At 39.7% G+C, this 13,138-nt stretch overlaps 1 protein-coding gene across 1 annotated transcript in view; it reads left to right on the top strand.

The window, feature by feature from the left end:
• Positions 1-13,138, top strand: part of LOC117392574 (MAX gene-associated protein-like) — a 56,424-nt gene that overhangs the window by 36,172 nt on the left and 7,114 nt on the right. Inside the window, exons 17-20 of the mRNA XM_033990666.2 lie at positions 2,902-3,365; positions 3,974-4,071; positions 4,162-4,207; positions 5,923-6,060. Coding sequence (XP_033846557.2) covers positions 2,902-3,365; positions 3,974-4,071; positions 4,162-4,207; positions 5,923-6,060 — 746 coding nt within the window. The remainder of the gene's footprint in view (positions 1-2,901; positions 3,366-3,973; positions 4,072-4,161; positions 4,208-5,922; positions 6,061-13,138) is intronic.

The raw sequence follows: 13,138 nt of genomic DNA, 5'->3' as shown, positions 1-13,138 counted from the left end.
CACGCGTCAAACTCAAGGCCCGGGGGCAAAATGCGGCCCGCCATGTCATTTTATGCGGCCCGTGACGAGGCAGATTTAAAATGTCAGTTTATCAGGAGTTACGCAGTTACACCGACATATTTTTTTATATCTTTTGCAAATTTGAGACGAACCATTTTGCTGATGCGGCCGTCAGTGAAATTGAGTTTGACGTCTCTGCTCTAAATGTTCTGTTTCTGACCTGCCTTAGGACGACGGACGTAAACTCGCTATCGCGCTAATTCCCGGCAGATTTACGTTGATGCTGTTTGCTGACATGTTGATTAATATTCACTGTCCTAATTAAAATAAATAAATAAATAAAACTTGCTTAAAACATCGAATCAAACGTGGCAGGAGGAGATGAAGGTGCGATCTTTTTTTTTTTTAAACTTATATTTATTGTTTTCAAAAGACGTTACAATAAAACAATGAACAATCGATCAGCTGTTATTTAAATACAGTTTTCATTTTCTCAGAGTTCTTCTCATGCAAACGATTTAAATGAACATGTGTTAAGTTGTACGTCGTCTTTGAAGCTCCTCCGACCAAAAATGTCACACTTTCTCATTTATTTCGTCTTTATTTCTGTGATTATTTGCGTTGCAGATTCTCACTGAAGGCGTCAAAACTGAACGAAACACAAACGCACAAAAAACTAACTCAGACTTGTTTCAGAGTTTGAAAAATGGCCGCCCGTTGCTTTTATCACTGCTTTTGAGAATTGTCTTTCCATGTTCTTGGCACGGCACTTTTTTATTGAAAACCATTCCAGGAGACTTCGTTAAGGAGATCGTAGACAGAACGCAGAGGGTTTGCGGCGCCGTCGACAAAGCGAAGGGCGAATACTTCAAGGAATTGCTTAAAATACCGTCTCACACTCGCGTCACTTTTATTAGTGCGACGTTTCAGTTCCTCTGACCTTCCTGCCGAACGAGGACAGGACCTTCCGCTTCCTTTATACTGCCCCCTAAAGAGTAAACGACCAATAACGGTGAAAAAGTGTTGTTTGTAGACTGTAGACCATTGTGTCGTGCGTCCTGATTGGCTGTTGGACTGTAGACCATTGTGTCGTGCGTCCTGATTGGCTGTTGGACTGTAGACCATTGTGTCGTGCGTCCTGATTGGCTGTTGGACTGTAGACCATTGTGTCGTGCGTCCTGATTGGCTGTTGGACTGTAGACCATTGTGTTGTGCGTCCTGATTGGCTGTTGGACTGTAGACCATTGTGTCGTGCGTCCTGATTGGCTGTTGGACTGTAGACCATTGTGTCGTGCGTCCTGATTGGCTGTTGGACTGTAGACCATTGTGTCGTGCGTCCTGATTGGCTGTTGGACTGTAGACCATTGTCCATCAGTCTCCTCCGTGCCGTGTCTCCTGTCCAGTACAGAATGTGTTCAGACAAATTTACATAAACGTTGGATCTCAGTGTGACTCTGAAGTGCTGTACGTTTGCAATTTGTTTTCTCCCCGACAAAACCCACAATGTCGATGAAACGTTCCGCACCGACAAAGACGCCTACGAAGGTTTGAACTTTGAGAGAGTTTAAACAAGAGAGAAATGTGAGAAAATTCTTTTTCTTTTCCTTTCTTTCTGTTCTTTCCTTTCCACATCCCTCTTTTCATAATTCTTTCCTTCATTCTACCATTCTGGTTTTATTCCTTCCTTTCTTTCTTTATCCATTATTCTTTCTTTTCTTCTTTCTGTCTTTCATCCTCCATCCCAGGCTTTTATCTTTGTTTCTTTTTCTTCTTTTCTTCCTAGTTCGCTCCTTTCCTAGTGGTTTCCTTCATCGAACCATTTGTTTTTCTTTCTTTCCTTCCTTCCTTCTTTCGTTCCTTCCTTTCTTCCCCTCGATTCTCTTCCTTTTTTCTTTCTTTCCTTCCTTCCTTCCCCTCGATTCTCTTCTTTCTTCCTTACTTCCCCTCGATACTCTTTTCTTTTTTGTCTTTCTTTCCTTCCTTGCTTCCTTCTTTCCTTCCCCTCGATTCTCTTCTTTCTTTCTTTCCTTCTTTTTCCTTCTTTCCTTCCCCTCGATTCTCTTGTTTCTTTTTCTTTCCTTTTTTCCTTCTTTCCTTCCTTCCTTCCTTCCTTCCCCTCGACTCTCTTCTTTTTTCTTTCCTTCTTTTTTCTTTCTTTCCTTCCTTCCTTCTCCTCCATTCTCCTCTTCTTTCCTTCCTTCCCCTCGACTCTCTTCTTTTTCTTTACTTCTTTATTTCCTTCTTTCTTTCCTTCCTTCCTTCCTTCCCTCGATTCTCTTCTTTCTTTCCTTACTTCCTTCCCCTCAATTCTCTTCCTTTTTCCTTCCTTCCCCTTGACTCTTTCTTTTCCTTTCCTTCTTTTTTTCCTTCTTTCCTTCCTTACTTCCTTCCCCTCAATTCTCTTATTTCTTTCCTTCCTTCCCCTCGATTCCCTTCTTTTTTCTTTCCTTCTTTCCTTCCCCTCGATTCTCTTGTTTCTTTTTCTTTCCTTCTTTTTTCTTTCTTTCCTTCCTTCCTTCTCCTCCATTCTCTTCTCTGTTTGCAATTTGTTTTCTCCACCGACAAAACCCACAATGTCGATGAAACGTTCTGCACCGACAAAGACGCCTACGAAGGTTTGAACTTTGAGAGAGTTTAAACGAGAGAGAAATGTGAGAAAATGTTAACGCCTGTGTGAGAAAAGTGTATAAAGTGTGTGGTGAGGGGTTTTACAGACAAAAACATAAAAAATAAAGCTGATACTTCACAGATTTTGCCTGTTGTGGGTTCATTTTAGAACGTGACCCCCGCGATAAACGAGGGACCACTGTATAAAAAACATTTCTTTTTGACCTTTCTAAAGTCTTTGAATCTTCCATCTTCACTAATTTGTCTCCTGATTGGTGCGTTTCTTTCTCACAGTCAGAACAACACAACCAGACGTTCGACAACCAACCCAGGTCGACACCATGCCGCCTCCTCCTCCACCTCCTCCACCTCCTCCTCCACCTCCACCTCCTCCAGAACCAGTGAAGCCCAAACGATCCAGCCCCTTCCAGAGCGCGACCCCGGTCTCCATCACCGTCTCCCCCTCGCTAAAAACACCCAGCTTTTTGTCGCAGAAGGACACGTACTCCTTCAGGCTCTGCCCCCCGGAAAACGACACCTGCAGACTGCCCGGGGTGGCTCTTCCGGGGGGATTCACCTTGATCCATCTTCCCAAACCGACTTCCGATCAGAACCACGCCAACCGTTTGTTGTCTCAGATTGTGGAAAACGCCCTTAAGAAGAGCAGGTCTGTGGTTATCAGCGACGGCTCCGAGTCCGACGGGTTCAGCTCTGGTGGAAGCTCCGATTTCTCAGACGAAGAGATCGACGTCGACGGTGTAAGTGTTTTTTTTACGAAAATGAATTAATATCAACAAACGTAGAGAGAACATAAAGGTCCAATATTACGCAAAACTGACTCTTGAAGCTTTAAGTCGTGTTCTAATGTTGTTTCCTCCTCAGAAAACAGACCTGGAGTTGTGTTTTGTTTCATTCACATGTTTGAGTCACACTTTATTATTAGCCTGTCACATCTGCAAAGCTCAAAACGCTCTGTTCCACCTTGTGATGTCATCAAGTGGTAGTTTTCAAGTGAACAGCTCCTTTTACCTTTAGTTCAGTAGTAGATTGGCAATAATTCCAGAAGCTGAAATGATCCAAATGATTCTAGAAATGAAGGTGTGTGGAGTTTAAAAACACAGTGGAGCACTTCCTGTATCGCCACACGATGACATCACAAGGTGGAACAGAGCGTTTTCAGTTTGAGAGAAGAACTCAGATGGAAATCTGCAGGTTTGTTTTTGCGTTAAACATGTGTGAATGAAACAAAAAAACAAAACTCCAGGTCTGTTTGTGACGAGGAAACATCAGAAAATAGTGACATTAACCTTTAAACTTTGACCTGTATTTTTATAATAATGAATAAATCCTCTCTTTGTGTCTTTAGGAGATCTCAGTGGATGTAGAGACAGTTTTGGAAACGGAAGAACAGATAATGGTGAAGAGACTTCGAGTCGCTGCAGGTTTAGATCCAACTCCACTCAGGTAAAAACATTTAAATAATAACTGAATAGTAATTATGTAATGTGTCATGTATTTTGACCATTTTTTGCGTGTTTTTTTTTTTCCCATCAGGAGATTTATGCCCCGGAAGAATCCACAGCAGTTCACGAGGCCTGAGGTTGGTGCATAGACTGTTTATATAAATGGACGTAGCTAACCTGCTAGCCGCCGCTTTCCAAACAGGAAGTGATCATGTGCACTCTTCTGACTCCATTGACTCTGGCTCCAATTCACTTTCTATTGGAAAAACTGTCTCCTCTCTCTGTCTCTGCTGCTTCAGACTCGTCATTTTGGTCTTAAATGTTTGTATTAACCCTCTACATGATCCTGGGTTTTTTTTGTTTGTTTTTTTTGTTTGTTTTTTTAGTTATTTTGAGGTTGTTGTTTTTTTTTAATCTATATTGTTTTTATTTTGAGGGGTTTTTGTTTGTCATTTTTATTTTTATTTTTTCTTATTTTTTTAGTTATTTTGATTTTATTTTATTTATTTTTTTGAGTTGTGCTTTTTTTGTTATTTTGAGGGGGTTTTTTTGTTTATTTTTTTTAGTTATTTTGAGTTTTTTAAATATATGTTTTTATTTTGAGGGGTTTTTGTTTGTTATTTTTAGTAAAAAAAATTGTGGGTTTTTTTCTTTTTTTTTTTTAATTTTGAGGGTTTTTTTTGGTTATTTTTATTATTTATTTTAGTTGTTTTGAGGGTTTTTTTTAGGTTTTTTTTTTAGTTATTTTGAGGTTTGTTTTTGTTTGTTTTTTTTAACTGTCCCCTCTCTCTGTCTCTGCTGCTTCAGACTCATTTTGGTCTTAAATGTTCGTATTAACCCTCTACATGATCCTGGGGTTTTTATTTCACTATTGTGTCTGTAAATCAAGATATGAACATTAAAGACAAATCCGGCGCCTTCTTTCCCCGAGGTCGCTCCTGTTAGCGTTAGCAACAGGTTTGATTGACAGCGTTGCTAAGCGCTCGCTCCCTGCTAAACCAGCGGTGTGGTTGAAAAAGGAGTCTCGTCTTTCCAACCCTCCGTCCTGATTGGCTCTTTGGTTGCTATGAACGCTGTGGGTGACGTCGCACTCACTTAGTCCACTTCTTTATACGGTCTATGATTTATATAAATATTTTTGTGAAACTATCACACTTACAGAGCCAGGGGTGGGGGTAGGTGATGAGTGAAAATGCATTTTTTTTTTTTTTCAGCTCTTGAGCCTGAGTGTGTTAATAATGAGGGAAAACGTCTGGGAGTCCCTGTTTAGACTCCGGCCTCGGGTAAAGTGGAAGAAAATGGATGGATGTCTCCTTTAAACCAGCCCTATTGTGCTTGAGTCTCTATGGTTCTCATCTCTGGATGTTTTTGTTATAATTTACACATTTTAAATCACAATATTCATCTAAAACCACTTCATAAAAGAAACAAATCCGCTGACTTCCGCGTTAGAAAACTGTGGTGTCCAATAGGAGCTGACATCGCCGTAAACGTCATCACACTAAAGCGCCGCATGCTGTAGCGCCCCCTGTGGACAGACGCACGTCACACTAGAGCAGCACTTTTTTTTTTCATTTGTACCAAAATGACGACGCGACGCTGCCGAATCCTACGAGTATCAACGATTAAGAAAATAAAACTGGAGAAGGAAGTGCGGACGTCACAGGTGGAGGTGAAAACGGGGGTAAATCGACAAAATGGCGTCTTGAAAATAGTCGATTAAACTCAAATATGAATCAGTCCAAATACAACTTCAGGAGCGTCAACGAGAAGAAACGACTAGAACACGAATAAATCTCTGGTCTGATTTAATTCATGCCGCTAATTTAAGTCTTATCTTTTTGTTTTACAGGACGACACCCGGAAAGAGGAGAAAAGATGCACAGAGCAGCAGAGACGTAACGAACACAGGGAGCTTTTCGACAACCTCCAGAGTCTCCTGGAGCCGTCCAGCGTCGTCGCCAGCCCCAAACTCCACCTGCTCACTCTGGTCAGTGCTCCACCTTTGTCTCATAATGCTTAAAAAATAAATATATACCGTGTTTATATTGAGTTGGCGACGCAAGACGAGTTCATTTGTACAGCACAATTGGTCCATAAAGTGACATTAAAACACAATACAACAAATATAAACGTAAATAATCATCATAAATTAACATTAAAATAGAAGAAAAGTGCAGAATAAACCCCTTTCGGTCTCATGCACAGAACCGTTTGGAGCCTGGATTTACTGTGGAACATTCAAGGCAAAGCAATAACATCTCCATGACGACAAGCAGGCGACGGGCGTTCTACCAGAAAAGTTACACAGTGCGTTTTTAACTCGATTTGAGCTTAGATTGGTTCCGTATGTTTTTAGATTTTAGGCTAAAAACAAATAAAACTGTAGACTGTTTTTATAAATGGACATAGTTAACCCGCTAGCTGCCGCGTTCCAAACAGGAAGTGATCATGTGCGCACTTCCTGCTCCATCGACTCTGGCTTCAATTCACTTTTTATTGAAAAACTGTCCCCTCTCTCTGTCTCTGCTGCTTCAGACTCGTCATTTTGGTCTTAAATGTTCGTATTAACCCTCTACATGATCCTGGGTTTTTTTATTAGGCCCGAGCCTGGGACTCCGTCCCGGCGAGGGACTCATTAAAACCGCGTCCGAAACCCAGAAAATGGCAAAAATCAAGTAGTAAACACGCCCCGACATGGCAGTGAGTGGTGTCAAAAATTAGAACTCAACGAGCTCTAATTGTCACAAAAGACCCCGAGAAAAAATAACGAAAGATGACTCGGTAGCGCCACCTCAAACTTTGATTTTCATGGGGCCAATGGGAGCCCGACTCGGAAAAAAGTCGACGTAAAAATCCGAAACTCACATCAAAAAATAGTACATGTCGGGACATGACAAAAATGATATTATGGCCCCGCCCTAAAATGTACAGGACGTCGGCCATATTGGATCAAACCCGAGAACGACAAAAGTGCACACCCTCACATTCAGGACATTTTCTCGCCCAGTTTTCATCACAAACACGTCAAATTTGGCCAAATCCCTCTAAACCCATGTGTGATTAAAGATTAACAATTACATTTTGATTATGACTTTGGGTGTGGTCAGGGTGAATTTTCAACAAAATCGCAATTTTTGCAATATTTCAATAAAATATTTCTCTTTCACACATTTTTTGTTGGGAAAACGCTAATACAGCGTTTATGCACATTTGTAAGCTGAACGCAATGGTATGCAAATCAAGGCACTCTCTCACAAAATGGCTCTCTAGCGCCCTCTTCAAATTTCATTTTCAAAAATTCGTAGAAGACAAGCGATTTGTCGTGGACGTGTGAAAAAATTCACAGGGGCCTTATTTGTGATGGGGCACAATGTGAAAAAGTCACATGACTGTAGCTGTTATGGTTTAGGAGAAAAATAATGGGTGGAAAATGCGTTTCCATTATTATTATTCTTCTTCTTCTTCTTCTTATTTTGGTCGCGACTTTGAATCCACTTTTGACCCCCTGAACGTTAACGAAAAGTCAATTTTATTGGACCCAAAATTCAAGATTGGTGAAAAATTAATTATTTTGATGTTCAAAAAAATTAATGTATCAAAATGACTCAATAGCGCCACCTCAAAATTTGAAATACATTGCGGCAATGAGAGACCTTTTTCATCGTAGACAAATGAAATTTGGTACAAACATAGAACATGTCAAGACAAGTAAAAAATTATATTATGACCCCACCCTAAACCCTACAGGAAGTCGGCCATTGTGGGCGGAACCTCATTTTTTCAAAATTTTACCTCTCACATTTGGATTTTTTGCGCCTTGGATTTTCATTAAACAAACTTGCAAATTTGTCAAAATGAACTAGACTCATGTGGGATTATAAGCAACTCTTTTGGAATTTTCTAAGTAATAAAATGTGGGTGTGGCCAGCCTGCAAAGAAAAAAGCCATTTTTAAAAGTTTTTAATTGCATGTAACTCACACAGTTAGTGTCCTACGTCCCGGCATGAATATACTTTTTTATTCAAAATGTTGATCTGAACACATAGATATACAATTTACACAGGTCAGATTTTATATTGCTCCACAGCGCCCCCTCAAACTTTGATTTTATGGGGCCAATGGGAGCCCAACTCGGAAAAAAGGCAACTTAAAAATCTGAAACTCACATCAAAAAATAGAACATATTGGGACATGACAAAAATGATATTATGGCCCCGCCCTAAAATGTACAGGAAGTCGGCCATATTGGATCAAACCCGGGAACGACAAAAGTACGCACCCTCACATTCAGGATATTTTCTCGCACAGTTTTCATCACAAACACTTCAAATTTGGCCAAATCCCACTAAACCCATGTGTGATTAAAGATTATCAATTTTACTTTGATTATGACTTTGGGTGTGGTCAGGGTGAATTTTCAACAAAATCGCAAATTTATGAATATTTCAAAAAAATATTTCTCTTTCACACATTTTTTGTTGGGAAAACGCTAATACAGCGTTTATGCACATTTGTGAGCTGAACGCAATGATATGCAAATCAAGACACTCTCTGACAAAATGGCTCTCTAGCGCCCTCTTCAAATTTTATATTCAAAAATTCGTCGAAGACAATCGCTTTGTTGTGGACTTGTGGAAAAATTCACAGGGGCCTTATTTGTGATGGGGCACAATGTGAGAAAGTCACATGACTGTAGCTGTTATGGTTTAGGAGAAAAATAATGGGTGGAAAATGTGTTTCCATTATTAGGCCCGAGCCTGGGACTCCGTCCCGGCGAGGGACTCATTAAAACCGCGTCTGAAACCCAGAAAATGGCAAAAATCAAGTAGTAAACACGCCCCGACATGGCAGTGAGTGGTGTCAAAAATTAGAACTCGACGAGCTCTAATTGTCACAAAAGACCCCGAGAAAAAATAACGAAAGATGACTCGGTAGCGCCACCTCAAACTTTGATTTTCATGGGGCCAATGGGAGCCCGACTCGGAAAAAAGTCGACGTAAAAATCCGAAACTCACATCAAAAAATAGTACATGTCGGGACATGACAAAAATGATATTATGGCCCCGCCCTAAAATGTACAGGACGTCGGCCATATTGGATCAAACCCGAGAACGACAAAAGTGCACACCCTCACATTCAGGACATTTTCTCGCCCAGTTTTCATCACAAACACGTCAAATTTGGCCAAATCCCTCTAAACCCATGTGTGATTAAAGATTAACAATTACATTTTGATTATGACTTTGGGTGTGGTCAGGGTGAATTTTCAACAAAATCGCAATTTTTGCAATATTTCAATAAAATATTTCTCTTTCACACATTTTTTGTTGGGAAAACGCTAATACAGCGTTTATGCACATTTGTGAGCTGAACGCAATGATATGCAAATCAAGGCACTCTCTCACAAAATGGCTCTCTAGCGCCCTCTTCAAATTTCATTTTCAAAAATTCGTAGAAGACAAGCGATTTGTCGTGGACGTGTGAAAAAATTCACAGGGGCCTTATTTGTGATGGGGCACAATGTGAAAAAGTCACATGACTGTAGCTGTTATGGTTTAGGAGAAAAATAATGGGTGGAAAATGCGTTTCCATTATTAGGCCCGAGCCTGGGACTCCGTCCCGGCGAGGGACTCATTAAAACCGCGTCCGAAACCCAGAAAATGGCAAAAATCAAGTAGTAAACACGCCCCGACATGGCAGTGAGTGGTGTCAAAAATTAGAACTCGACGAGCTCTAATTGTCACAAAAGACCCCGAGAAAAAATAACGAAAGATGACTCGGTAGCGCCACCTCAAACTTTGATTTTCATGGGGCCAATGGGAGCCCGACTCGGAAAAAAGTCGACGTAAAAATCCGAAACTCACATAAAAAAATAGTACATGTCGGGACATGACAAAAATGATATTATGGCCCCGCCCTAAAATGTACAAGACGTCGGCCATATTGGATCAAACCCGAGAACGACAAAAGTGCACACCCTCACATTCAGGACATTTTCTCGCCCAGTTTTCATCACAAACACGTCAAATTTGGCCAAATCCCTCTAAACCCATGTGTGATTAAAGATTAACAATTACATTTTGATTATGACTTTGGGTGTGGTCAGGGTGAATTTTCAACAAAATCGCAATTTTTGCAATATTTCAATAAAATATTTCTCTTTCACACATTTTTTGTTGGGAAAACGCTAATACAGCGTTTATGCACATTTGTAAGCTGAACGCAATGGTATGCAAATCAAGGCACTCTCTCACAAAATGGCTCTCTAGCGCCCTCTTCAAATTTCATTTTCAAAAATTCGTAGAAGACAAGCGATTTGTCGTGGACGTGTGAAGAAATTCACAGGGGCCTTATTTGTGATGGGGCACAATGTGAAAAAGTCACATGACTGTAGCTGTTATGGTTTAGGAGAAAAATAATGGGTGGAAAATGCGTTTCCATTATTCTTCTTCTTCTTCTTCTTCTTCTTATTTTGGTCGCGACTTTGAATCCACTTTTGACCCCCTGAACGTTAACGAAAAGTCAATTTTATTGGACCCAAAATTCAAGATTGGTGAAAAATTAATTATTTTGATGTTCAAAAAAATTAATGTCTCAAAATGACTCAATAGCGCCACCTCAAAATTTGAAATACATTGCGGCAATGAGAGACCTTTTTCATCGTAGACAAATGAAATTTGGTACAAACATAGAACATGTCAAGACAAGTAAAAAATGATATTATGACCCCACCCTAAACCCTACAGGAAGTCGGCCATTGTGGGCGGAACCTCATTTTTTCAAAATTTTACCTCTCACATTTGGATTTTTTGCGCCTTGGATTTTCATTAAACAAACTTGCAAATTTGTCAAAATGAACTAGACCCATGTGGGATTATAAGCAACTCTTTTGGAATTTTCTAAGTAATAAAATGTGGGTGTGGCCAGCCTGCAAAGAAAAAAGCCATTTTTAAAAGTTTTTAATTGCATGTAACTCACACAGTTAGTGTCCTACGTCCCGGCATGAATATACTTTTTTATTCAAAATGTTGATCTGAACACATAGATATACAATTTACACAGGTCAGATTTTATATTGCTCCACAGCGCCCCCTCAAACTTTGATTTTATGGGGCCAATGGGAGCCCGACTCGGAAAAAAGTCAACTTAAAAATCTGAAACTCACATCACAAAATAGAACATATTGGGACATGAGAAAAATTATATTATGGCCCCGCCCTAAAATGTACAGGAAGTCGGCCATATTGGATCAAACCCGGGAACGACAAAAGTACGCACCCTCACATTCAGGATATTTTCTCACACAGTTTTCATCACAAACACATCAAATTTGGCCAAATCCCACTAAACCCATGTGTGATTAAAGATTATCAATTTTACTTTGATTATGACTTTGGGTGTGGTCAGGGTGAATTTTCAACAAAATCGCAAATTTATGAATATTTCAAAAAAATATTTCTCTTTCACACATTTTTTGTTGGGAAAACGCTAATACAGTGTTTATGCACATTTGTGAGCTGAACGCAATGATATGCAAATCAAGACACTCTCTCACAAAATGGCTCTCTAGCGCCCTCTTCAAATTTCATTTTCAAAAATTCTTAGAAGACAAGTGATTTGTCGTGGACGTGTGAAAAAATTCACAGGGGCTTTATTTGTGATGGGGCACAATGTGAAAAAGTCACATGACTGTAGCTGTTATGGTTTAGGAGAAAAATAATGGGTGGAAAATGCATTTCCATTATTCTTCTTCTTCTTCTTATTTTGGTCGCGACTTTGAAGCCACTTTTGACCCCCTGAACGTTAACGAAAAGTCAATTTTATTGGACCCAAAATTCAAGATTGGTGAAAAATTAATTATTTTGATGTTCAAAAAAATTAATGTATCAAAATGACTCAATATTGCCACCTCAAAATTTGAAATACATTGCGGCAATGAGAGACCTTTTTCATCGTAGACAAATTAAATTTGTTACAAACACAGAAGATGTGAAGACAAGTAAAAAATTATATTATGACCCCACCCTAAACCCTACAGGAAGTCGGCCATTGTGGGCGGAACCCCATTTTTTCAAAATTTTACCTCTCACATTTGGATTTTTTGCGCCTCAGATTTTCATTCAAAAAATTTGCAAATTGGTCAAAATGAACTAGACCCATGTGGGATTATAGGGAACTTTTCTACATCATAAAATATGGGTGTGGCCAGCCTGCAAAGAAAAAAGCAATATTTTGAAGTGTTAAAGTGAGCATAACTCACACATGCAGTGTCCTATTTCCCGGCATATACATTTTGTTTAAAATCTTGATCTACATGAAATGATATACAATTTACATATGTCAGAATTTTTTTTACTCCACAGCGCCCCCTTGAACTTTTGAATCGGCCCAAAAAAATTAATTTGACGTAAACATTTGAAATTGGGCATGGACATTTGGCTTGGCAACCTGAACAAAAAAGTCAATAAGAACATACCTCTAATTTCAAAGGTGTTGCCATGGCAATGTCTGACATTTCTCATTGAAATACATGGGTTTTGGTTAACTGGGATGAAAAATATTTACTGTGTCATAGACCATTAAAATTTGGTACACATATTCCTCTCATCATACTGAATAAAAAAGCCAACAAAGACATACCTCTATTTCCAACCGTTCAGGCGTGACAATGTCATAAATGCTCTCATTGGAATGAATGGAGTAGTATTACTCAGTTGCTGATTTTGGGGGGAGGGGCGATGTAAGCAGGAACGAAAGGCAGGATCTCCGCGGTGGCGTGTACCCCGCGGTCGCAAGGGGTGGCGAGGGCCTTTATCACTGCTTGCAGTTTTAATTTCACTATTGTGTCTGTAAATCAAGATATGAACATTAATAACAGACAAATCAGGCGCCTTCTTTCCCCCGAGGTCGCTCCCGTTAGCGTTAGCAACAGGTTTGATTGACAGTCTAGCTTTGATTTAGTAAGTCGTATTTTATTCGGTCATTACATTCAGAATCAAACATTATTCAACTCGTATAAGTTTGTACGTAACATTTTTATCATGACTGAACACACATCAGCAAAA

Source organism: Periophthalmus magnuspinnatus, chromosome 24 (assembly GCF_009829125.3).
Source record: "Periophthalmus magnuspinnatus isolate fPerMag1 chromosome 24, fPerMag1.2.pri, whole genome shotgun sequence".
NCBI lineage: Eukaryota > Metazoa > Chordata > Actinopteri > Gobiiformes > Gobiidae > Periophthalmus > Periophthalmus magnuspinnatus.
The sequence above is the reverse complement of the archived record's forward strand: the minus strand, read 5'-3'. Positions and strand labels throughout refer to the sequence as shown.